This window comes from Salmo trutta, chromosome 37 (assembly GCF_901001165.1).
Source record: "Salmo trutta chromosome 37, fSalTru1.1, whole genome shotgun sequence".
In the NCBI taxonomy this organism is placed as follows: Eukaryota; Metazoa; Chordata; class Actinopteri; order Salmoniformes; family Salmonidae; genus Salmo; species Salmo trutta.
The window spans coordinates 34,100,879-34,127,158 of record NC_042993.1 but is presented as its reverse complement, the minus strand read 5'-3'; the positions used below and the strand labels follow the sequence as shown (position 1 = coordinate 34,127,158).

The following is a 26,280-nucleotide window of genomic DNA, read 5'->3' as shown; positions in this document are numbered from 1 at the left end:
TCCGACGAGCGTCGGAGCAGGTGTAGTACGACTCAATCTTAGTCCTGTATTGACACTTTGCCTGTTTGATGGTTCGTCGGAGGGCATAGCGGTATTTCGTATAAGCTTCCGGGTTAGAGTTCCGCTCTACCCTTTAGCTCAGTGTGAATGTTGCCTGTAATCCATGGCTTCTGCTTGGAGTATGTACGTACAGTCACTATGGGGACAACATCCTTGATGCACTTATTGATAAAGCCAGTGACTGATGTGGTGTACTCCTCAATGCCATCGGAAGAATCCCAGAACATATTCCAGTCTGTGCTAGCAAAACAGTTTTGTAGCTTAGCATCTGCTTCATCTGACCACTTTTTTAAAGACCGAGTCACTGATGCTTCCTGCTTTAATTTTTGATTGTAAGCAGGAATCAGGAGGATAGAGTTATGGTCAGATTTGCCAAATGGAGGGCGAGGGAGAGCTTTGTACGCATCTCTGTGTGGAGTAAAGGTGGTGTCGAATTTTTCCCCCTCTGGTTGCACATTTAACATGCTGATAGAAATGAGGTAAAACGGATTTAAGTTTCCCTGCATTAAAGTATCTGGCCACTAGGAGTGCCGCCTGTGGATGAGCGTTTTCCTGTTTGCTTATGGCGGAATACAGCTCATTGAGTGCCAGCATCGGTCTGTGGTGGTATGTAGACAGCTACGAAAAAGCTATGAAAAACACAGATGAAAACTCTCTAGGTAGATAGTGCGGTCAACAGCTTATCATGAAATACTCTACCTCAGGCGAGAAAAACCCTGAGACTTCCTTAGATATCGTGCACCTGGTGTCTTACCAGAGGCTGCTGTTCTGTCCTGCTGATAGAGTGTATAACCTGCCAGCTGTATGTTATTAATGTCGTCGTTCAGCCACGACTCGGTAAAATATAAGATATTACCATTTTTAATGTCCCGTTGGTAGGATATACGTGCTTTCAGTTCGTCCGATTTATTTTCCAGCGATTGAACGTGACCTAGCAGAATGGAAGGCAAGGGCAGATTAGTCACTTGTCGCCTGATCCCCACAAGGCATCCTGATCTCTTTCCACGAAACCAACGTTACCCTTTCTGGGAAATCACAGGGCCTGGTCGGGTGTCCGTAGTATATCCCTCCAGTCTGACTCATTGAAGAAGAACTCCTCATCCAATTTGAGGTGAGTTTCAGAGTTCAGATGTCCAGCAGCTCTTTTCGGTCATAAGAGACGGTAGCAGCAACATTATGTACAAAACAAGTTATGAACAACGCAAACAAAAAAAATAAATAGCATGGGTGGTTAAGATCCGATAAGACAGCAGCCCTACCCTCCGGTGCCATCTTCACCTTGCTTTAACAAAGTTAACCATTTTCACTATAGTGTCCAAAACGTCTTTCAAGCTGTCAGGCATTCCCTTGTTAGCAAGAGCCTCTTGGTGGATACTGCAGTGTACCCAAGTGGCATCGGGAGCAACTGCTTGCACGCACGTTACCACTCCACTACGTCTCCCTGTCATGGCTTTTGTGCCATCAGTACAGGTACCAACACCTCTTGACCACCAAAGTCCATTTGATGTCTCAAAGCTGTCCAGTACTTTAAAAATATCCTCTCCTGTTGTCCTGGTTTCCAGAAGAGGATATCTTCCTTAATTGAACCCCCATAAACGCAACGGACATTTGCCAGGAGCTGTGCCAGGCCCGCCACGTCTGTTGACTCATCCAGCTGTAATGCATAAAATTCACTGGCTTGTATGCGAAGCAGTAATTGTTTCAAAACATCTCCTACCATGTCACTGATGAGTGTCGTGAAACAGTGTTGTTTAATGAAGACATTGTCTGTATAGCTTTCTTGGCCTTTTCCCCCAGCATTGTCCCAACCATATCCGCGGCAGCAAGAAGAATTAAGTCCTCCACAATAGCATGGGGCTTGCCTGTCCTAGCCACTTGGTAGCTCACCACATAAGACACTTCTAGCCCCTTCTTATTAATAGTATCTGTTGCTTTTATACATGTCTTACTACTCAAAAGTCGTCTTAATTCTCACTCAAAAAACTCCTGTGGCTTATTTTTCTAATTGGCATGTTTTGTTAAATGTCTAAATGTCTGCGCAAGAGTTTCATCGAGTTGTGAGATAGTACTTTTTCACATATAACACACTGTGGCTGAGGAAAGGCACTACTCCCAATATAAGTGAACACCAAATCAATGTAGTCCTCATCATATTTGCACCTCTTCGATGGTCCAACGTCCCGGTCTGTTGTTTGATGCTTTCCCGGGTAAGGGGGCAGTAGCTCTTCGGCTGCATCAGATTCACAACTGTCAGTGTCCATGCTAGCTAGGCAAACAATAAATATAGAATTACTGATTCTAGCACTGGATGTGCTCATGGAAGCAGAACAACTTGTGTCGTCGACAGGTGCAGGTGTAGTACTGCTGGTATGTGTCTCTATGGACGCAGGCCTTACTTTTTTTAACCATTTATCCATTTTCGAGCAAACGGAATGAGCAGCAGCTACGTTTGGCTACATACGGATCGTTAATGGAACGGTTAATGTGATTGGATGTTACTTATTTGACTAGGCTACCTGTATTTGACATTGTGTTGTTATTTCGCCAACATTTTTATTTTTGGCAGTGAAACGAGGCTACTCAGGGGAGAAAAAAACCACACTGTTTTAAAATGTGAAGATATATATATTTTTTTTTAAACAAAAAAAAAAACATTTAAAAAAATGATTTTTCTATGTGAATCACATTTTTATTTGGCGTACCCCCGACTACATTGCACATACTTCAGTTTGGGAATACCTGGTCTATATCATAATATCAATCAAGCACTTCAATGTGTTGATTTAATTATGCCACAGCTGACAAGTGTGTGGGATGTGTAAATTGATGACAGATTATGTAAATGTTCATTTACAACATTTACTGCTTTTGCTAACACAAAGTAACATAACTAAATCAGTTTTATTCAGTTCACCCTTGGTTCATAGACCTACAGTACAGGATATTGAGAGATCCTAGCCTCGCCCCCACTGACTGATTGCGAGCATATTTACCTTTGACGATGAGCTCAGCGAAGTTGGAGACCCCAGAGCCCCTGGAGGACTGGGTGACACATCGGTACAGGTCCTGGTCGTTGCGCTGCACACTGTCCACCTGGAATGATGCCACAAAGCGCCGGTGACTCAGGTGCTTGACCAAGGCTGTAGATGTCACGTCCCCACTGTGCCTCTGGAGAGAGGGGACAAAAAAAACAGGATGGGTCAGATATAAACAAGCACACTCACAAACACATTCTTGCACACAGACACACAGCTGCAAATGTAACAGTATTACTTCCGTTTCCCGCCTTGCCCCAACCTGGACTTGAATCACATCAACAACTGCCTCCTATGAAGCATCGTTACCTATCGCTCCACAAAAGCCACAGCCTTTGCAGAGCAAAGGAAACAGCTACTTCAAGGTCTCAGAGCGAGTGATGTCACCAATTGAAACACTACTAGCACGCACCGCTAACTAACTAGCCATTTCACACCGGTTACACTCAACCCCCTTTGACAACCTTCTCCACAGCAACCCCAGCAGCTGGGCAGAGCCCAAATGAGTGATCCAATGTAAGAGTACTGCTTCCGTCCCTCTCCTTGCCCCAACCTGGGCTTTTACCAGGGACCCTCTGAACACATTAACAACTGCCTCACACGAACCATCGTTTCCTATTGCTCCACAAAAGTTGCAACCTTTGCAGTGCAAGGGTAGCGCTGTAGCAGTCATGACATTTTGTTAGCCGGTTATTATCATGTAAATAACTGCATCTCAAGGCATCTACGCATACAAGCAGCATACAAGCGACTGATGTGCGCCTTTGGAACATCTACATTTTAAAAAGTCTAATAAATCCATTAAATATACACTATTACAATAAATCCATTATTTATTTTAGGCAGCTCTAAAGAAACCTTATGATATGAAGAAAATACACTGCTCAAAAAAATAAAGGGAACACTTAAACAACACAATGTAACTCCAAGTCAATCACACTTCTGTGAAATCAAACTGTCCACTTAGGAAGCAACACTTATTGACAATAAATTTCACATGCTGTTGTGGAAATGGAATAGACAACAGGTGGAAATTATAGGCAATTAGCAAGACACCCCCAATAAAGGAGTGGTTCTGCAGGTGGGGACCACAGACCACTTCTCAGTTCCTATGCTTCCTGGCTGATGTTTTGGTCACTTTTGAATGCTGGCGGTGCTTTCACTCTAGTGGTAGCATGAGACGGAGTCTACAACCCACACAAGTGGCTCAGGTAGTGCAGCTCATCCAGGATGGCACATCAATGCGAGCTGTGGCAAGAAGGTTTGCTGTGTCTGTCAGCGTAGTGTCCAGAGCATGGAGGCGCTACCAGGAGACAGGCCAGTACATCAGGAGACATGGAGGAGGCCGTAGGAGGGCAACAACCCAGCAGCAGGACCGCTACCTCCGCCTTTGTGCAAGGAGGAGCAGGAGAAGCACTGCCAGAGGCCTGCAAAATGACCTCCAGCAGGCCACAAATGTGCATGTGTCTGCTCAAATGGTCAGAAACAGACTCAATGAGGGTGGTATGAGGGCCCGACGTCCACAGGTGGGGGTTGTGCTTACAGCCCAGCACCATGCAGGACGTTTGGCCTTTGCCAGAGAACACCAAGATTGGCAAATTCGCCACTGGCGCCCTGTGCTCTTCACAGATGAAAGCAGGTTCACACTGAGCACGTGACAGACGTGACAGAGTCTGTAGACGCCGTGGAGAACGTTCTACTGCCTGCAACATCCTCCAGCATGACCGGTTTGGCGGTGGGTCAGTCATGGTGTGGGGTGGCATTTCTTTGGGGGGCCGCACAGCCCTCCATGTGCTCGCCAGAGGTAGCCTGACTGCCATTAGGTACCGAGATGAGATCCTCAGACCCCTTGTGAGACCATATGCTGGTGCGGTTGGCCCTGGGTTCCTCCTAATGCAAGATAATGCTAGACCTCATGTGGCTGGAGTGTGTCAGCAGTTCCTGCAAGAGGAAGGCATTGATGCTATGGACTGGCCCGCCCGTTCCCCAGACCTGAATCCAATTGAGCACATCTAGGACATCATGTCTCGCTCCATCCACCAACGCCACGTTGCACCACAGACTGTCCAGGAGTTGGCGGATGCTTTAGTCTAGGTCTGGGAGGAGATCCCTCAGGAGACCATCCGCCACCTCATCAGGAGCATGCCCAGGCATTGTAGGGAGGTCATACAGGCAAGTGGAGGCCACACACACTACTGAGCCTCATTTTGACTTGTTTTAAGGACATTACATCAAAGTTGGATCAGCCTGTAGTGTGGTTTTCCACTTTAATTTTGAGTGTGACTCCAAATCCAGACCTCCATGGGTTGATAAATTGGATTTCCATTGATTATTTGTGTGTGATTTTGTTGTCAGAACATTCAACTATGTAAAGAAAAAGTATTTAATAAGATTATTTCTTTCATTCAGATCTAGGATGTGTTGTTTAAGTGTTCCCTTTATTTTTTTGAGCAGTATATAAATGCAACATGTAAAGTGTTGGTCCCATGAGCTGAAATAAAAGATCCCTGAAATGTTCCAAAAACACAAAAAGCTTATTTTCTCAAATGTTTTGCAGAAATGTGTTCACATCCCTGTTAGTGTGCATTTTTCCTTTGCCAAGATAATCCATCCACCTGACAGGTATGGCATATCAATAAGCTGATTATGATCATTACACGGGTGAACCTTGGGTTGGGGACAATAAAAGGCACTCTAAAATGTGCAGTTTTGTCACACAACACAATGCCAGCGATGTCTCAAGTTTTGAGGGAACGTGCAATTGGCATGCTGACTGCAGGAATGTCCACCAGAGCTGTTGCCAGAGAATTGAACGTTATTTCTCTACCATAAGCCGCCTCCATTGTCATTTTAGAATTTGGCAGTACGTCCAACTAGCCTCACAACCGCTGACCACGTGTAACCATGCCAGCCCAGGACATCCACATCTGGCTTCTTCACCTGTGGGATCGACGGAGACCACCTGGTCAGTTGATGAGTCTTTGGGTTTGCACAACCAAATAATTTCTGCACAAATTGTCAGAAACGTCTCAGGGAAGCTCATCTGGGTGCTCATTGTCCTCAGGGTCTTGAGTTCGGCGTCATAATCGACTTCAGTGGGCAAATGCTCACCCTTGATGGCAACTGGCACGCAGGAAAAGTGTGCTTTTCATGGTTTCAAATGTACTGGGCAGATAGCAGAGCATACCCAAGTTTGCTGGTGTCAACATTGTGAACAGAGTGCCCCATGGTGGCATTGGGGTTAAGCTATGGACAACGAACATAAGCCATGGACAACGAACACAATTGTATCTTATCTATGGCAATTTGAATGCACAGTGATACCATGATGAGATCCTTAGGCCCATTGTCGTGCCATTCATCCGCCGCCATCACCTCATGTTTCAGCATGATAATACACAGCCCCATGCCGCAAGGATCTGTACGCAATTCCTGGAAACTGAAAATGTCCCAGTTCTTCCATGGCCTGCATACTCACCCGACATGTCACCCTTTGAGCATGTTTGGGGTGCTCTGGATCGGTGTGTACAACAGCGTGTTCTAGTTCCCACCAATATCCAGAAACTTCGCACAGCCATTGAAGAGGAGTGGGACAACATTCCACAGGTCACAATCATCAGCCTGATCAACTCTATGCAAAGGAGATGTGTTGCACTGCATGAGGCAAATGGTGGTCACAGCAGATACCGACTGGTTTTCTGACCCACACCCCTACCTTTTTATTAAGGTATCTGTGACCAACAGATGCATATCTGTATTCCCAGTCATGTGAAAGCCATAGATTAGGGCCTAATGAATTTCTTTCAATTGACAGATGTCCTTATATGAACTGTAGCTCCGTAAAATCTTTGAAAATGTTGCATGTTGAGTTTATATTTGTGTTCAGTATAATAACACTTATTTCACTCCACGCACCGATTGAGGAGCATGCAGCCTTGCTGCGCAACAGGTGATATTCCACCCAAACTCTGTATGCCATGGGCTCTCCAACACTGTTCCTGCAACTACACAGTGCTTAATTTGGGAAACCAAGTGAAATCTGGTCGGGAACATCAATAGTAACATGTTTTCACAACAAAACATATTTTATTACATTCTTGACAGCCCCTCTCTCTGCGCATTCTAGAAAGGAGAGAGAGGAGATGAAAATGCACAGTGGTGAGATATTCTGTAGCTAAAGGTAATGTGTCAGCCTATTAATTATCAGAAATATAAGGAATTACCTAATACTAGGCTATTCAAAATCCAATATAAATTCACTATAATTGTAGGTTAACTTTGTAAGCCCCCCTGCACAATCAATGAACCAACAGCATCGCCTAGGCCTATATTATCCTGTCTGGGATAGGGGGCAGTATTTTCACGGCCGGATAATAAACGTACCCGATTTAAACTGGTTACAACGCTTGCCCAAAAACTAGAATATGCATAGTATTAGTAGATTTGGATAGAAAACACTCTAAAGTTTCTAGAACTGTTTGAATGGTGTCTGTGAGTATAACAGAACTCATATGGCAGGCAAAAACCTGAGAAGATTCCAAGCAGGAAGTGGCCTGTCTGAAAATTTGTAGTCATTCTGTTGCATCTCTATCGAAATTACAGTATCTGTGCTGTTACGTGACACTTTCTAAGGCTTCCATTGGCTCTCTAAAGCCTTCAGAAACCGGATTGACGCGTCTCCTGTCTCTGGGCAGATAACAGCAGCACAGTTTCTCAGTGGTCTGCCTGGTGACGGAGAGACTGGAGATGCGCGTTCACGAGACCTCGGCATTTTTTTCTTTCCCTCTTTGAATGAATACAACGTTGTCCGGTTGGAATATTATCGCTATTTTACGAGAAAAATAGCATAACAATTGATTTTAAACAGCGTTTGACATACTTCTAAGTACGGTAATGGAACATTTTGAAATTTTTTGTCATGAAATGCGCTCGCGTGTTACCCTTTGGATAGTGACCTGAACGCACGAACAAAACTGAGGTATTTGGATATAACTATGGATTATTTTGAACCAAAACAACATTTGTTATTGAAGTAGAAGTCCTGGGAGTGCATTCTGATGAAGAACAGCAAAGGTAATCCAATTTTTCTAATAGTAATTCTGAGTTTAGTGAGCCCCGAAGTTGGCGGGTGTCTGAATAGCTAGCCTGTGATGGCTGAGCTATGTATTCAGAATATTGCAAAATGTGCTTTCGCCGAAAAGCTATTTTAAAATCTGACATAGCGATTGCATAAAGGAGTTCTGTATCTATAATTCTTAAAATAATTGTTATGTATTTTGTCAACGTTTATGATGAGTAATTTAGTAAATTCACCGGAAGTTTTCGGTGTGTATGCTAGTTCTGAACATCACATGCTAATGTATAAAGCTGGTTTTTGATATAAATATGAACTTGATTGAACAAAACATGCATGTATTGTATAACATAATGTCCTAGGAGTGTCATCTGATGAAGATCATCAAAGGTTAGTGCTGCATTTAGCTGTAGTTTGGGTTTTTGTGACATATATGCTAGCTTTGAAAATGGCTGTGTGATTATTTTTGGCTGTGTACTCTCCTAACATAATCTAATGTTTTGCTTTCCCTGTAAAGCCTTTTTGAAATCGGACATTGTGGTTGGATTAACAAGAGTCTTATCTTTCAAATGGTGTAAAATAGTCATATGTTTGAGAAATTGAAGTTATAGCATTTTTAAGGTTTTTGTATTTCGCGCCACGCTCTACCATTGGATATTGGTGAGGCGTTCCGCTAGCGGAACGTCTAGATGCAAGAGGTTAAATTCTCTCCCAGACTCGTGGATAGAACGTTTGGAGCGTAGCATAAGGTAACCAGTCCATCTAGAATGCATAATAATACAATCCACACTCAAAGACAATTACTAGAATGACTTTAATTTTGGAGAGTAGGCTTTTATGTTTTTCTGCCGTGCGTAATATGCAGTTGGCTATTAGGCTATGTATTGTATAATGGCACAATCATTATTTTAATTCAGGCTTTTTGGGGGGGGGATTGGGCTCATACACTAAGTGTATAAAACATTGATCGTTCCATGACATTCTGACCAGGTGAATCCAGGTGAAAGCTATGATCCCTTATAGATGTCACCTGTTAAATCCAATTCAATCAGTATAGATGAAGGGGAGGAGACAGGTTAAAGAAAGATTTTTAAGCCTTGAGACAATTGAGACATGGATTGTGTATGTTTGCTATTCAGAGGGTGAATGAACGGGCAAGACAAAAGATTTAAGTGCCTTTGAACAGGGTATGGTAGTAGGTGCCAGGCGCACCGGTTTGTGTCAAGAACGGTAATGATGCTGGGCTTTCAAGCTCAACAGTTTCCTGTGTGTATCAAGAATAGTCCACCACCCAAAGGACATCCAGCCAACTTGACACAACTGAGGGAAACATTGGCGTCAACATGATTGGCGTCAACACTCCTGTGGAATGCTGCACAATAAGTTTTAATATTCGTATGGGTGTTCTGAATTAATCATCACCTTAAAAGCACTGTCCATTTCGTAGCACTGTCCATTTCGCATCCACAATATTTGTGTATGCTCCATCTTTTTAAACCAGCTAAATGGAGTGCCATATTTGAGGCAGTCTGCATAGTAAGATTATTGTTCCCTTGGTGGAGCCATGACACTCAGCTAACAACATAATAACTAAATATGTTTCAATTATTGCTATCAAGGCCATTTGAGTTGAGTGATTAAAAAGAATGATTGTCCAGCAGTTTAAAATTAAAATTTGAATGGCAGGGGACATCCCTCTGATTTAAACATGTACAATTACAATCAGGTATCCTTTAATACAAACAAATGAAATCTTGTGAAGATAATAATGATTATGAGAGCAATGTTGGTTATGAGGGCCATTAGTTAATTCAGCGCAGGTGCCGGTAGTCAGTCCTCTTTTGTGTCCATACTATAGCAATATAGAGTGTTATCACCACCCAGCACTCACACAGTCCTGCAAAACACTATGGAGCCAATACATTTAAATCCACATGAGTAGCTAAAAGTGCATGCCTGGTGGGCTTAATGTTTCACCATGTAGTCACTCTAATGTGTAGTCTTGCAGATGAATAGCAGGGGGTAAGCTTTCATGTTTTGGTACAGAGCAAAAGAAAACGAAAGAGAGAAAATGACTCTGACACCAGTGCTCTTCAAAGCCAGAATATACCACGGAGAAGGAGTGGGCATGACAAAGGTAGAGAGAGAGCACAGGAGAAAAAAATAACAAAAACAAAAAGAGAGTACTGGTGCTGGGAAAGAAATCTGCAGTTGTTGTTGAATGAAAGCAGGTGTCCCACTGAACCCTTCAAGGCATTTCTCACATTGTTCTATTCCATTATCACCACAAGTATCCTTCAAGCCTATAGTCTCAACAACAGGCCACCTTGAGCCTAACATTAGTCTAACGTTTAGGCCAAGGCCTTGTTCAGTGTGTGAAATAGCAGGCTTGCCTATCAACACATTCTTCTCTCTCTTTCTTTTTCAGTGAAAAACAACTGGTGAGTAAACAGAATCAGTCTCAGAGAAGACGTAGGCCCAGGGTCCTCCGGAAAGCAAGTGGGATGAGCTAGGCCCCTTCTCTGTTTGCTTGGATGACTGGATGTGTGTAAGTCTTTGTGCTGTCCAAAGCCACAGTGGACGTGTCTGTATGTTTGTAAACTCTCGAAAGCCACAGACCACACAAGCCCCAACTGTCACAAGTAAACACCCAAACTCTGATTAGGGTCAAGCAGTGGCAACCAGTCTGGTCTGGTGGTCATACCAAAAACAAACCAAACCCTCAATCATAGACTTCAGTGTCTACTGCCCTTGGCTTACTTCTTTTATCTATTTAGCTTTTTCTCCCTCCACAAAAGGATATTAGGGAAATCAGGTTAATCAAATAAGCCTGAGACGGAATATGTAAACTATCAGGCTGGAGCGAATTACTGAGAAAACTACCAAATTATCTGTTTAGTCTGGCAGGAGTTGGCATGGTGAGACTGGGTCGCAGCTGGTACACACAGCAGATGCAACAATCAAATGAAAACAACAAAACAACAGGGAGGGGAAGCAACCTCATCTAAAATGGCAGCCGTGACACCCAGTCATGTATCTCCTCATGCAGTTTGGGGAAGGCAGGCATCGAAGAGCCTTGAGGACTTTTGTTATTGCGAATGTTAGTGCCGTTATGACAGCTCCCTACTGGAGGCATCTGTCCTTGTGATGTGACAAAATGGTTTGTTGGATATCATTCTCACTTGGATGTTAGAGGTTTTGTAACATTGAAGGAAGGATAGAGGTCTCAAAGTTGAAGACGATGTTGTGCATTGCGCCTCAAGGCTTGCATGGTGTAATTAACACATACTGTGGTGGTGGTAAGAGTCGTGGATGTGTGGCTGCCTGGTAATTGCTGAGAGAGACAGAGCCTGGAAAACAAGACTATCACAATGCTCTTTGAAACCTTTAAAAACGTAATGTTTTTAAAACCACTGAATGTTATTCACTCAGACATACACTGCAGTGGCCTTCCTGACCTTCCTGACCTTCAAAGGGATGGAATTTGCATGAATAAAGCATACAAGTGGGAAAAGGGATATTAAAAACAGAGCCCTGTGTTTGGATAAAGGAAGAAGGCTGTAAAGAAAGCAGAGCACTGTGATTTCATGAGCAAACTGGATTTTCAAAGGTGCTGGGCTGGAGAGTCTTCAAGGCTGGAGCGTAGCATTAAAATTCTCCCCAATGCTCTGCTGAATTTGAATACTAACACAAGCACGTTTATAATTCAAAGACACTGACCTATTTACATTTACATTTAAGTCACCTATCATTTCAAGTTTCCCTCTTTAATGGCATGACTACAAATACACTTAAAGTAGAACTCAAAAGTGCTAGTATTCCCAAAGAGACCTGCATTCAAATAGTATTTGGTTTCTTTGAAATACTTCAGCTGCGCTTGATTGAGCTTGCCTGGCTCAATGGAACCAATTGAATAGCTGAAAATGAACCCAAAAGTGCAAACCCACCTGGCACTCCAGACAGACTCAATCAAACTCTCAAAAGTTTTTGAAAGAAAATAAATACTACAGGTGTGCCCCTAAATCCCCACTGACCTCCAGTAGGAACTTCTCAGCTTCCGATGCCCGGCCCGATGCCACACACTGGAAGGTGGCATTCTGCCCAGCGTTGACCTCCTCATCTCCCAGCCGGGAGAAGTGGGGCGCCTTATCTGTTGGAACAGAGCGAGAGAGCAGAGATCATATGACTGCTGTGCCGTGACAAACAGCCAATCACAATGTCAGCCAGCCAGACCAACAAAATAAATGCTTTTATTAAAAATACATTTTGCGAAGTTATGTGTGGCAAAACGCCCATGTCCTTCCATTTGAGGGTTATGCAGCTATACTAGGGCTCCCGTGTGGCGCAGCGGTCTAAGGCACTGCATCTCAGTGTTAGAGGCATCACTACAGACTCTGGTTCTATCCCAGACTGTATCACAACTGGCCGTGATCAGGGTGGCGCAAAATTGGCCCAGCGTCGTCCGGGTTAGGGGAGTGTTTGGTCGGGGTTGGCTGTCATTGTAAAATAAGAATTTGTTCTTAACTGACTTGCATAGTTAAATAAAAAATGAAATACTACATTTCGTGATTTCTAAAGAGATGCAGTAAATGATCATCAATCGGACTTTGTTCCAGCTTCATTGCCAGTGTGAGATGTGTATGAAATGTCACCATCGGCAGCTTTTCACATTCTACAACAACGGAATTCAAACGTTCATGTTTAATTAGATACGAATCAGAGACTAATTGTCTCCCATTTAAGGACCTCACAGCTGGTTGGAGAAGGACTCATTGACATACTGACATATTGCTTGTTCTCTCCCTTTATTGTCCTACAATAAACCCACAAAGAGAAGTCATCCAATACACAACTTAGAAATGAATTGCAGAGCCTAACCACTGGGTTAGAGCCTCCAGCACAGGCTCTCATCACCACAAAACGGAGGACAACCCAACCTAGTCAGGATACGTTACTTTAGTGGTGGAGTGGTAGTGAAATGAAAAAGAGGGAGGCGAACGTTTCAATTCCTGCTCTTCCATGTTCAGTGTTTCATTACACTGTTACTTTCTGGGAGAGAGAAATAATTTGTTGATCTACTTTGTGTAAATAGGCAGGGGGGAGAGGCGGGGATGCCTCTTGCGTTTGTAGTCCACAGGTGGTCATGTTTCCCATGGACGAGTCCCCCGTCTAAGGTTAATTCATAATTCATCGTAGCTATGAGCCAGCATAAACAAACACAAAAATGAATGTGATAAAAAAAAAACAGGTCCTTCTGTTGACTAAAAAACTTGGTAGTATAAATGTGTCAGATCACATCCCGGGGACTCTTTACCATGATAAATATTTAATTTGACTGCAACACTGGTTTCAGAGTCAAAGACTAGGACTATGGAGACTACAACAGAAATGTCAAGCGTGCTTAGCAGTTTCAACCAGAATTTGCAAGAAGGAAGGAGCTTGGTGGCTTTTCTTCTTTTTTTTTCTCTTCGCTTTTGTCTCATTTCCTTGTGACAAATAGTGCAGGCTGGCCGTGTGCCACCATAGACAGTACTGTGCGCAGGTCCTGATGACAGTCTAAATTATTTAATGGTAGCACTGGGGGGGGGGGGGGGAAGAAGATACCATCTGTTCTCCATGGGAAATGCGGGGAACCACTGTGTGGCTAGGCAGGGACACAGTCAGCATCTCTGATTGAAATCACTTCCGGTCTCCATGGCATGTGGTGTCTATAAAACCATACAGTAGAAACTATACTGAACAAAAATATAAAAGCAACATGTAAAGTGTTGGTAACATTTTTCATGAGCTAAAATAAAAGTTCCCAGAAATGTTCCATATGCACAAAAAGCTTGTTCTCAAAAATGTTTGATTGTTTACATCCCTGTTAGTGAGCATTTCTCCCTTGCCAAGATAATCCATCCACCTGACAGGTGTGGCATATCAAGAAGCTGATTAAACAGCATGATCATTACACAGGTGAACCTTGTGCTGGGGACAATAAAAGGCACTCTAAAATGTGCAGTTTTGTCACACAACACAATGCCAGAGATGTCTCAAGTTTTGAGGGAGTGTGCAGTTGGCATGCTGACTGCAGGAATGTCCAACAGAGCTGTTGCTAGAGAATTGAATGTTAATTTCTCTACCATAAGCTGCCTCCAACGTCGTTTCAGAGAATTACAATCAACCGGCCTCACCTCGCCAGCCCAGGACCTCCACATCCGGCTTCTTCACCTGCAGGATCGTCTGAGGAGTGGGAGGAGGGGGGTGCTGAGGAGGATTTCTGTCAGTAATAAAGCCCTTTTGTGGGGAAAAACTCATTCAGATTGGTTGGGCCTGTCTCCCCAGAGGGTGGACCTGGCTCCCAAGTGGGTGCATATAACCTCCAAGGCCCACCCATGGCTGTGCCCCTGCCCAGTCATATGAAATTCATAGATTAGGGCCTAATGAACTTATACAATTGACTGATTTCCTTCTATAAAGAGTAACTCTATTCTATGTTATGTTAAAATATTTGTTCAGTATACGAAAAAGCATGCAAAAAAAATTATCCTCCAATTACACTGTACCGAAACCCTCATGACAAGGAAAAAACAAAGCCCAGAGTATATCCTCACCTCACGCACAAGTCACTTATATCTACAGTTGAAGTCGGAAGTTTACATACACTTAGGTTGGAGTCATTAAAACTCATTTTTCAACCACTCAACAAATTTCTTGTTAACAAACTATAGTTTTGGCAAGTCGGTTAAGACATCTACTTTGTGCATGACACAAGTAATTTTCCAACAATTGTTTACAGTCAGATTATTTCACTTATAATTCACCGTATCACAATTCCAGTGGGTCAGAAGTTTACATACACTAAGTTGACTGTGTTTTTATACAACTTGGAAAATTCCAGAAAATGATGTCATGGCTTTAGAAGCTTCTGATAGGCTAATTGACAACATTGATTCAATTGGAGGTGTACCTGTGGATGTATTTCAAGGCTTACCTTCAAACTCAGTGCCTCTTTGCTTGACATCATGAAAATCAAAAGAATTCAGCCAAGACCTCAGAAAAACAATTATAGAACTCCACAAGTCTGGTTCATCCTTGGGAGCAATTTCCAAACGCCTGAAGGTACCACGTTCATCTGTCCAAACAATAGTACGCAACTATAAACACCATAGGACAACGCAGCCATCATACTGCTCAAGAAGGAGATGCGTTCTTTCTCCTAGAGATGAACGTACTTTAGTGCGAAAAGTGAAAATCAATCCCAGAACAACAGCAAAGGACCTTGTGAAGATGCTGGAGGAAACAGATACAAAGTATCTTTATCCACAGTAAAATGAGTTCTATATCGACATAACCTGAAAGGCCGCTCAGCAAGGAAGAAGCCACTGCTCCAAAACCGCCATAAAAAAGCCAGTAGTTTTTGGAGAAATGTCTTCTGGTCTGATGAAACAAAAATAGAACTGTTTGGCCATAATGACCATCGTTATGTTTGGAGGTAAAAGGGGTAGGCTTGCAAGCCGAAGAACAACATCCCAACCGTGAAGCACAGGGGTGGCAGCATCATCTTGTGTGGGTGCTTTGCTGCAGGAGGGACTGGTGCACTTCACAAAATAGATGGCATCATGAGGCAGGAGAATTATGTGGATATATTGAAGCAACATCTCAAGACATCAGTTAGGAAGTTAAAGGTTGGTTGCAAATGGGTCTTCCAAATGGACAATAACATCAAGCATACTTCCAATGTTGTGGCAAAATGGCTTAAGGACAACAAAATCAAGGTATTGGAGTGGCCATCACAAAGCCCTGACCTCAATCCTACAGAAGATTTGTGGGCAGAACTGAAAAAAACGTGTGAGAGCAAGGAGGCCTACAAACCTGACTCAGTTACACCAGCTCTGTCAGGAGGAATGGGCCAAAATTCACCCAACTTATTGTGGGAAGCTTGTGGAAGGCTACCCGAAACGTTTGACCCAAGTTAAACAATTTAAAGGCAATGCTACCAAATACTCATTGAGTGTATGTAAACTTCTGACCCACTGGGAATGTGATGAAAGAAATAAAAGCTGAAATAAATCATTCTCTCTACTATTATTCTGACATTTCACATTCTTAAAATAAAGTGGTGATCGTAACTGACATAAGACAGTTTTTACTAAGATTAAATGTCAGGAATTGTGAAAAACTAAGTTAAAATGTTTGTGTATGTGAACTTCCAACTTCAACTGTAACTGGACTAAAGGTGTTAACCGAATTCCAAATTAGTGAGCTGGCAGATCACTTTTGATCAGCAGTATGTCGGGGGGCAAACATGTCACAGGGAGGGAGAAGCTTTGTCCAGGGTTTAAGCTCAGGTAGTGTTAGCAACTGTCGTTACCACTTTTCCCATGACTTTTCTACTCCTCTAGGTTTGATAGCACACTAAGCCTGTGTTATCCCAGGTACACTGTGCACACACGGACAGCCTTAACCACTGTATAACAGCAATGGGAAACCACCGAGTGACAAAACCACCACAGGTCTTCTGCTAGAGGAACAGCATTTGGAAAAGACACTTTTTTTTGGTGCCATTTCATTCTAGAAAATGTATCTAAAAAATAGCAACTTCCTGGCAACTAATGGATAATATTTTATTTAACATTTATTTTGACAGGTAGATATGCTGAGAGCAAGGTCTCTTTCACAGATGAGTGCTACATTAAAAAAAAATACAAACACAACAATACAATAGTCACTATATATATTACAGTATATAATAGAGAGGAGAGAAGAGGTAAAGTTCTGCATACATTTACTTTGTGGGATAAATCAGAAAGAGGTTTCTATTTTCACATCTCTAACCTTGAGTCAGTTGGGCACATTATGAGTGCTCTTGAGACTAAATCACAAGGGAGTGGCTGGAGCTGAAGTGTTTTGGGAAAATGTCATTCACATCAAACCTGGACCCCAATTGCAATCAACCAATGAAAAGGTCAAGCTTCCATTAGCGTTCTCCTCCTCTTTATCATATGGAATTAACTCTCTACATTTCACTCTCTATATAGTATCGGTCTCTACATGTTCTATTTTATACTACTCCTTAATCCCCAACCACCTCCCTCCTCTTCTACATCGGTGATGGTACTCACAACAGGGATAGGTCAGGAGCATGATGTCATCCATGGCGATGTAGCCTCGCCGCTCTCTGGAAACAGTTGCTTCGATCAGGACCTGGGAAGTAGAATAAAAACAAAAAAGTGAGATAGCTTGGAGTGATAAATCTTGAAACAAATTTGATTGCTGTTATCCTTTATACAATTGAGGCATTTGCATCAAATCACACTGTCCTCCTGAGGCAGAGATCTTAATTATTACCACAAAGCTCTACACAATTCATTGCACCCATAAGATAGGTTAGGGAAAAAGAGAGGACCTAAATCTTTAAGAATGGATACAAATTTGACCCTAACAATTACAGAGGCATTTGTATAAACAATAACCTGGTTTTCTGTAGTACTATACACTGAGTATTCAAAACATTAGGAACACCTTCCTAAAATTGAAGTTGCACACCACACCCATCCCCCTCTCCTTCAGAACAGCCTAAATTAGTCAGGGCATGGACTCTAAATGGTGTCGAAAGCATTCCACAGGGATGCTGGCCCATGTTGACTCCAATGCTTCCCACAGTTGTGTCAAGTTGGCTGGATGTCCTTTGAGTGGTGGACCATTCTTGATACACACGGGAAACTGTTGAGTGTGAAAAACCCAGCAGCGTTGCAGTTCTTGACACAAACCGGTGCGCCTGGAACCTTCTACCATACCCCGTTCAAAGGCACTTAAATATTTTGTCTTGCTTATTCACACTCTGAATGGCACACATACACAATCCATGTCTCAATTGTCTCAAGACTTGAAAATCCTTCTTTAACCTGTCTTTCATAACAAGTGACATCAACAAGGGATCACAGCTTTCACCTAGATTCACCTGTTCAATCTATGTCATGGAAAGAGCAGGTGTCCTTAACATGTAAGACTTCTAAACATCCTTAATAAGCACAATGTCTTGAGTAAAATCCAATTTGGAATTACAACAAAACATTGCACGATTGATCATATTTACACCCTGCTCACCCTGATAGATAAACATGTCCACGAAAATAAGACCAACATTTAGGTTTCCAAAAAGCATTTGATTTTATTTGGCATAAGGACTGTTCTACAGAGTTATTGAAAGTGGTATAGAGGGTAAAACATATGACATAATTATATCAATACTGGCAATACCTGCGGCATGAAAATTGGCAAGAAAAGGACAGAATTCTTTAACCAGGGGCAGGGCCTTTGCCATGGTTGCAAATCTCAGCCTGGCACTTTTCAATATTTACATCAATGAATTGACCACTATTCTAGAAAAATCCCCAGCACCTGGAATCTAAAAGGTGATTCTTCGCAGATGACCTGTGCCTGTTGTCACCCACAGCACATGGCCTACAGCAGAGCCTGGACCTGCTAGAGCAGTACTGCCAGATCTGAACCCTAGCAGTAAACCCCAAAATAATGATTTTCTAGAGAAAATCCAGATCACAGGGAATTAGACCAAAGTTCTCAATTGGTACAAAATATAGAGTACTGTACACACTACAAGATTTAACTCAACGGGAAAAACACCCCATTGAAACCCTGCATGCAGAGGTCTGTAAAATTGCTCAAATGTCCAGAGGAAACTGCAAACAAATGCACGCAGGGGAGAATTAGGCCAATACCCACTAATAATAAAAATTAGGTTTACCAATGCCTGCTGAGCAAAGAAAAGAGTCACCTCATCCGGCTGATCCTGAGTTCACAGACCTGTTCTACTAACACCACAGGACCAGAATATCCAATCAATCAGAATACAAATAATGATAACACAGTCAAAACAAAATTACATTACCTATTGGGAAACACAAACAAAGCAAAATGCCAAGCTATCTGACCCTAAATTGACAGTATACCATGGCAAACTATTTGACCATGGTTACTGATCAAAACCTTAGAAAAGCCTTGACAAAGTACAGGCTTAGTGAGCACAGCCTTGCGATTGAAAAAGGGTAGACACAGCGAAACCTGGCATTTCACAACAAAAAGTAAAAAATATAAAACAAAGTGTCATTTCCCAAAATGTGAAAACATTATTCAAGGTTCCAAAGACATCTCTGATGAGGATAGGCTACCCATCCTGTTGGTGGAGGAAGCAGAGAACTGTGGGTTGGCAGTGCACAAAATTGCTGCCTGTCATACGATTTGATTTTTTATTTATTTAACCTTAATTTAACTAGGGGTTGACTTGTTCAGGGACAGAACAACAGATTTTTACCTTGTCAGCTCTGGGATTCGATCCAGCAACCTTTCCGTTTCTGGCCCAACGCTCTAACCACTAGGCTACCTGCCGCCCCAATAAAGATGATCAGCGTCTGAGAGCCCAGCCAATCTGTACATGTCCTCTATGCCATTGTTATTGTCAAATGTATGGTTATTTTTACACTTAATTATTGTTGTTTCTGATTGTCCTGTTGATAATCCTGATTATTATTATTATTGTAATGATATTAATATTGTAAATTAATAACTTAATTTTGAATATGTACATTGTGTCATATCAATAAAGCAATTTTAATTGAAGAGAGAGAGACAGGAAAAGAGGAATAGATGGATACTTTCTATAGTTCTCTACAAGCCCCTGAGGTCTTGGGGAAATAATGGCTTTATCGGGAGGCACAATGTGCTGCCTGGCACAGGGCCCCATTCAGCATTCTAGACACAGGCAGCTCTAAAGATATAACAGCAGATAATACAGCAAAGAAAGGGTCATGTGGCTCTGGGGACAGGTGGCTTCCGTACCCATCCTGTGGTAGAATAAGGTGGAGGTCTGTGGGCGCCAGTGAAATCCAATCAATATCAAATCACCGCCCCCAGTAATAGTGAGACAGTTATTAGACACGGCAGCAAGGTTTGTTTTCCCAGCATCGACGGCAGCCTGCCCACACATATGATCGAAGTGCAGCCCTGACTTATTGTTTGTCAAAATGCCCAGGCCACTCTATTGTAATGTGCAAGTACTTAAACAGGGAGTCAAATTGAGATAAAACAAATTTACAAGAGAGCCCTGTATTAGTTTACAAATAAAGATAGCTGGGAAATCGAAACATATCCCAGATCAGACAAGAAACAAATCAAATCAAATGTTATTTGTCACACGCGCCGAATGCAACAGGTGTAGACCGACCCGTGAAATGCTTACTCAGAAGCCCTTAACCAACAAAGCAGTTTTAAGAAATTAGACTTTATAAAAATATTTACTAAATAAAGTAAAAAAAAATATTATATATATATATATATACACACATATATACACAGTTGAAGTCGGACGTTTACATACACCTTAGCCAAATACATTCAGTTTTTCACAATTCCTGACATTTCCTGGTAAAGTATTCCTGTTTTAGTTCAGTTAGGATCACCACTTTATTTTAAGAATGTGAAATGTCAGAAGAATAGTAGAGAGAATTATTTATTTCAGCTTTTAATTATTTCATCACATTCCCAGTGGGTCAGAAGTTTACATACACGCAATGAGTATTTGGTAGCATTGCCTTTAAATTGTTTAACTTGGGTCAAACGTTTCGGGTAGCCTTCCACAAGCTTCCCACAATAAGTTGGGTGAATTTTGGCCCATTCCTCCTGACAGAGCTGGTGTAACTGAGTCAGGTTTGTAGGCCTCCTTGCTCTCACATGCTTTTTCAGTTCTGCCCACAAATTGTCAATGGGAATGAGGTCAGGGCTTTGTGATGGCCACTCCAATAATTAAGCCATTTTGCCACAACTTTGGAAGTATGCTTGGGGTCATTGTCCATTTGGAAGACCAATTTGCAACCAAGCTTTAACTTCCTGACTGATGTCTTGAGATGTTGCTTCAATATATCCACATAATTTTCCATCCTCATGATGCCATCTATTGTGTGAAGTGCACCTGTCCCTCCTGCAGCAAAGCACCCCCACAACATGATGCTGCCACCCCCGTGCTTCACGGTTGGGATGTTGTTCTTCGGCTTGCAAGCCTCCCCCTTTTAACTCCAAACATAACGATGGTCATTATGGCCAAAGAGTTCTATTTTTGTTTCATCAGACCAAAGGATATCTGCTCCAAAAGTATGATCTTTGTCCCCATGTGCAGTTGCAAACCGTAGTCGATATAGGACTCATTTTACTGTGGATATAGATACTTTTGGACCTGTTTCCTCCAGCATCTTCACAGGGTCCTTTGCTGTTGTTCTGGGATTGATTTTCACTTTTCGCACCAAAGTACGTTCATCTCTAGGAGACAGAATGCGTCTCCTTCCTGAGCGGTATGACGGCTGCGTGGTCCCATGATGTTTATACTTGCGTACTATTGTTTGTACAGATGAACGTGGTACCTTCAGGCATTTGGAAATTGCTCCCAAGGATGAACCAGACTTGTGGAGGTCTACAATTGTTTTTCTGAGGTCTTGGCTGATTTCTTTTGATTTTCCCATGATGTCAAGCAAAGAGGCACTGAGTGTGAAGGTAGGCCTTGAAATACATCCACGGGTACAGCTCCAATTGACTCAAATGATGTCAATTAGCCTATCAGAAGCTTCTAAAGCCATGACATCATCAGGAATGTTCCAAGCTGTTTAAAGGCACAGTGTATGTAAAGCTCTGACCCACTGGAATTGTATACAGTGAATGATACGTGAAATAATCTGTCTGTAAAAATGTCCTAACCGACTTGCCAAAACTATAGTTTGTTAACAAGAAATTTGTGGAGTGAATCCAACCTAAGTGTATGTAAACTTCAGACTTCAACTGTATATATATAATGAGGCTATATACAGGGGGTACCGGTACAATAATTGACAGATAGAAACCTTTATTCAGTTTGGCATACAGAAGGTAAATTGAACTACCTTTGCCGGTTGGAATGTGCATGTAGGAAGCAACCTAGTAATGTCCTGTACCCAAGCCCCAGGATAGCACAAAGATTTTGCCCCAGGAACTGAGATGCGTTTTACCATAGAGCTGCCGGTGATAATGACTGGTGAGATGGCAGAGGAGGTCTGGAAGTTGATAAGACTATGCAATTAGTCTATTAAACTGAATATCTGACTCCAGAAAGATTATTTAGCAATATTCATTACACTATAGTTAAGTAACAGTATTAGAAAGGTCTATGAATTGTCTATATCAAAAGCAGATATTTAACCTTTTACTGCAGTGGGCTAAATCAGGGTCACACAGAGTGTTTCTTGGTAGTCTTAAACAAGTCTACTTTGAAACAAAAGTATACACCTCACACACATGGTTATGGGCTTTAAAAAATAAAACACCTGTAACATGTCAGATATAGATTCAGTTATGAGTTTGCATCCCAATATTACACTTTATAATACATCACAGAAGACTGAAATATAACATAACCGTTTGACATATAAACCACAGATTTTTGAGTTGTAAAAAAAAAGATTATTATATATGAAATTCTGAAAAATATTAACATTCCATCCTTGAGGCCACTAGAGTGTGATTTGGTCATTTGACTGCAGGAAAGGGGTATCATTGTAAAATGAATGGATTCACATAGAAGGCATAAAGATTACAAGGCAATACTAGCATTACAAGACCTTATTCTAGGCATGATCAGAGATCGAGAAGTCATAGCTTGAAATGTCGTGCCCCAAGAGTCCATGGGAAGGAGAGAGAGAGAGAGAGAGAGAGAGAGAGCAGGTCAGAAACAAATAAAGAGAAAGAGACAATGGAGTGAAGATCCTTTTATTACCATTTGACCATGTTTGGATTCAAAACTTGAGTTGTTGACCCAATAGTAATACTGTAGAGTTAACCTCCAATCAGATATCAGACCTACAGAATGTAAAGACAACAGAACTTCTGCTGAGGTGAGACAGAATGGGGTTTGGAGAGCAACAAAGAGAATGCTGAATTCCGGAGAAGACAATAAACCATCTTGCATACAGGTGATAAGTCACTTCGGGGTCTGGGCCGCCCGACATACGTATGATATTTCTGTCCTGTCTGTGAATGCGTGTGAGCGTATACAATGCCTTGCAAAAGTATTCATCCCCCTTGGCGTTTTTCCTATTTTGTTGCATTACAACCTGTTGTTCAAATGGATTTTTATTTGGATTTCATGTAATGGACATACACAAAATAGTCCAAATTGGTGAAGTGAAATGAAAAACAAATAAGCGGAAAAGTGGTGCGTGCATATGTATTCACCCCCTTTGCTATGAAGCCCCTAAATAGGATCTGGTGCAACCAATTACCCTCAGAAGTCATATAATTAGTTAAATAAAGTCCACCTGTGTGCATTCTAAGTGTCACATGATCTCAGTATATATACACACCTGTTCTGAAAGGCCCCAGAGTCTGCAACACCACTAAGCAAGAGGCACCATGAAGACCAAGGAGCTCTCCAAACAGGTCAGGGATAAAGTTGTGGAGAAGTACAGATCAGGGTTGGGTTAGAAAAATATCAGGAACTTTGAACATCCCACAGAGCACCATTAAATCCATTATTAAAAACGGAAAGAATATGGCACCACAACAAACCTGCTAAGAGAGGGCCGCCCACCAAAACTCACAGACCAGGCAAGGAGGGCATTAATCAGAGAGGCAACAAAGAGTCCAAAGATAACCCTGAAAGAGCTGCAAAGCTCCACAGCAGAGATTGGAGTATCTGTCCTTAGGACCACTTTAAGCCGTACACTCCACAGAGCTGGGTTTTATGGTAGAGTAGCAAGAAAAAAGATATTGCTTAAAGAAAGAAATAAGCAAACACGTTTGGTGTTCGCCAAAAGGCAACTCGCCAACTCCCCAAACATATGGAAATAGGCACTCTGGTCAGATGAGACTAAAATTGAGCTTTTTGGCCATCAATGAAAACGCTATGTATGGCGCAAACCCAACACCTCTCACCACCCAGCATGGTGGTGGCAGCATCATGCTGTGGGGATGTTTTTCATTGGCAGGGACTGGGAAACTGGTCAGAATTGAAGGAATGATGGATGGAGCTAAATACAGGGACATTCTTGAGGAAAACCTGTTTCAGTCTCCCAGAGATTTTAGACTGGGACGGAGGTTCACCTTCCAGCAGGACAATGACCCTAAGCATACCGCTAAAGCAACACTCGAGTGGTTTAAGGGGAAACATTTAAATGTCTTGGAATGGCCTAGTCAAATCCCAGACCTGTAACGCCCTGGCCATAGAGAGGGGTTTTTGTTCGTTATTTTGGTTAGGCCAGGGTGTTACATTGGGTGGGCGTTCTATGTGCATTTTTCTATGTTGGTTTGTTTCGTTGATTTTGGCCGTCTGGCTTCCAATCAGGCACAGCTGTAGAGTGTTGTTGCTGATTGGGAGTAACACATAAGTGCCTGTTTTTCCGTTGGGGTTTTGTGGGTAATTGTTTCTGTTTAGATTATTTCCGAACAGGACTGTTTTGCTGTTGGTTATCTTGTTTTTGTATAATGTTCTTACGTTAATTAAATACAATCATGATGAACACTAACTCCGCTGCCCCTTGGTCTACTCTCTCTCCCGACAGCCGTTACAAGACCTCAATCCAATTGAGAATCTGTAGTATGATTTAAAGATTGCTGTACACCAGCGGAACCCATCAAACTGGAAGGAGCTGGAGCAGTTTTGCCTTGAATAATGGGACAAAATCCGAGTGGCTAGACGTGCCAAGCTTATAGAGGCATACCCCAAGAGACTTGCAGCTGTAATTGCTGCAAAAGGTGACCCTACAAAGTATTGACTTTGCTGGGGGTGAATAGTTAAAGTTTTCAGTTTTTTTGTGTTATTTCTTGTTTGTTTCACAATAAAAAATATTTTGCATCTTCAAAGTGGTAGGCATGTTGTGTAAATCAAGTGATACAAACCCCCCCAAAATACATTTTTATTACAGGTTGTAAGGCAACAAAATAGGAAAAATGCCAAGGGGGTGAATACTTTCGCAAGCCACTGTATGCCTGTGTGTGTTTGTGTGACACTGAACAAATTGGTCTGGTAGTGTGCTAAGTCACCATGGCTCTCATGCTATTTCTCAGAGAAAGACAATTAGCCTGCGTTCACGCAAGCAGCCCAATTTTACCCACTAATTGGTATTTTGACCAATCACATCAGATTTTTTATTTTTTTACATCAGATCTTTATCAGATCTGATTGTAAAAAGACCAATGAGTGAAAAAAAGATCCAAATTGGGCTGCCTGTGTAAACCCAGACAAGAGTAGCCTTTTGGGAGGAAAGGTTGAAATAAATCAGAGGCAGAGGGATCAGACTTTATGGTAGACAACTTAGAAATACCTTCACAGTTTAACTGAAGGTGCAATTATTCTCTGCCGAGCTAAAGCACTCAATGAGAGATTGATTGCAGGCTAATCTTTAATTGTCTCGGCCATTAGGGCTGCATGTTATTTAAAGAGGGACACATTCAAAACATTTGTTTCAATAAACAACAGTCTATAGATTTTACTGAGGACCACTTTACCAATGAAACTTTCCATATGTGCATAGTTTATTCTAATCAGAGGTTACTTTACTTTGAGAAAAAAAATGCATAGCAAAATAAATGTCTGGGCATGCAGTGATTTAAGACTGTAATAAAATATACATTACGAGAATGTATTAAATAACACTGGAATGCCAGACCTTTAGAAGTGGTTGTCATATATACAAATGTATAGAGAATTTATTTGGAACTATAAAAATACTAGCCTCCACCCCTTCCTTTTTGGTCTTGAACTGGCATTTAGATGCCAAGGCCTTGCACTCACCATTAGACCAAGTCATGGAAAGATAATTACTCCTTAAATACTCACAGATTAAATCAAATCAAATTTTATTGGTCACATATGCATTGTTAGCAGATGTAATGCGAGTGTAGCAAAATGCTTGTGCTTCTAGTTCCGACAGTGCGGTATTATCTAAAAAGTAATCTAACAATTCCACAACAACTACCTAATACACACAAATCTAAAGGGATGGAATAGGAATATGTTCATATGAATATATGGATGAGCGATGACCGAGCGGCAAAGGCAAGATGCAATTCATGCTATAAAATACAGTATAT

The 26,280-nt window shown here is 41.9% G+C and overlaps 1 protein-coding gene across 8 annotated transcripts in view; it reads right to left on the bottom strand.

Moving 5' to 3' along the window:
* Positions 1-26,280, bottom strand: part of ptprub (protein tyrosine phosphatase receptor type Ub) — a 358,144-nt gene that overhangs the window by 152,776 nt on the left and 179,088 nt on the right. For all 8 annotated transcript variants that reach the window (XM_029738216.1, XM_029738219.1, XM_029738220.1 and 5 more), the window contains exons 4-6: positions 17,277-17,358; positions 12,204-12,319; positions 3,054-3,228 (exon numbers count right to left, since the gene is read on the bottom strand). In XM_029738216.1, the coding sequence (XP_029594076.1) occupies positions 3,054-3,228; positions 12,204-12,319; positions 17,277-17,358 (373 nt within the window). The remainder of the gene's footprint in view (positions 1-3,053; positions 3,229-12,203; positions 12,320-17,276; positions 17,359-26,280) is intronic.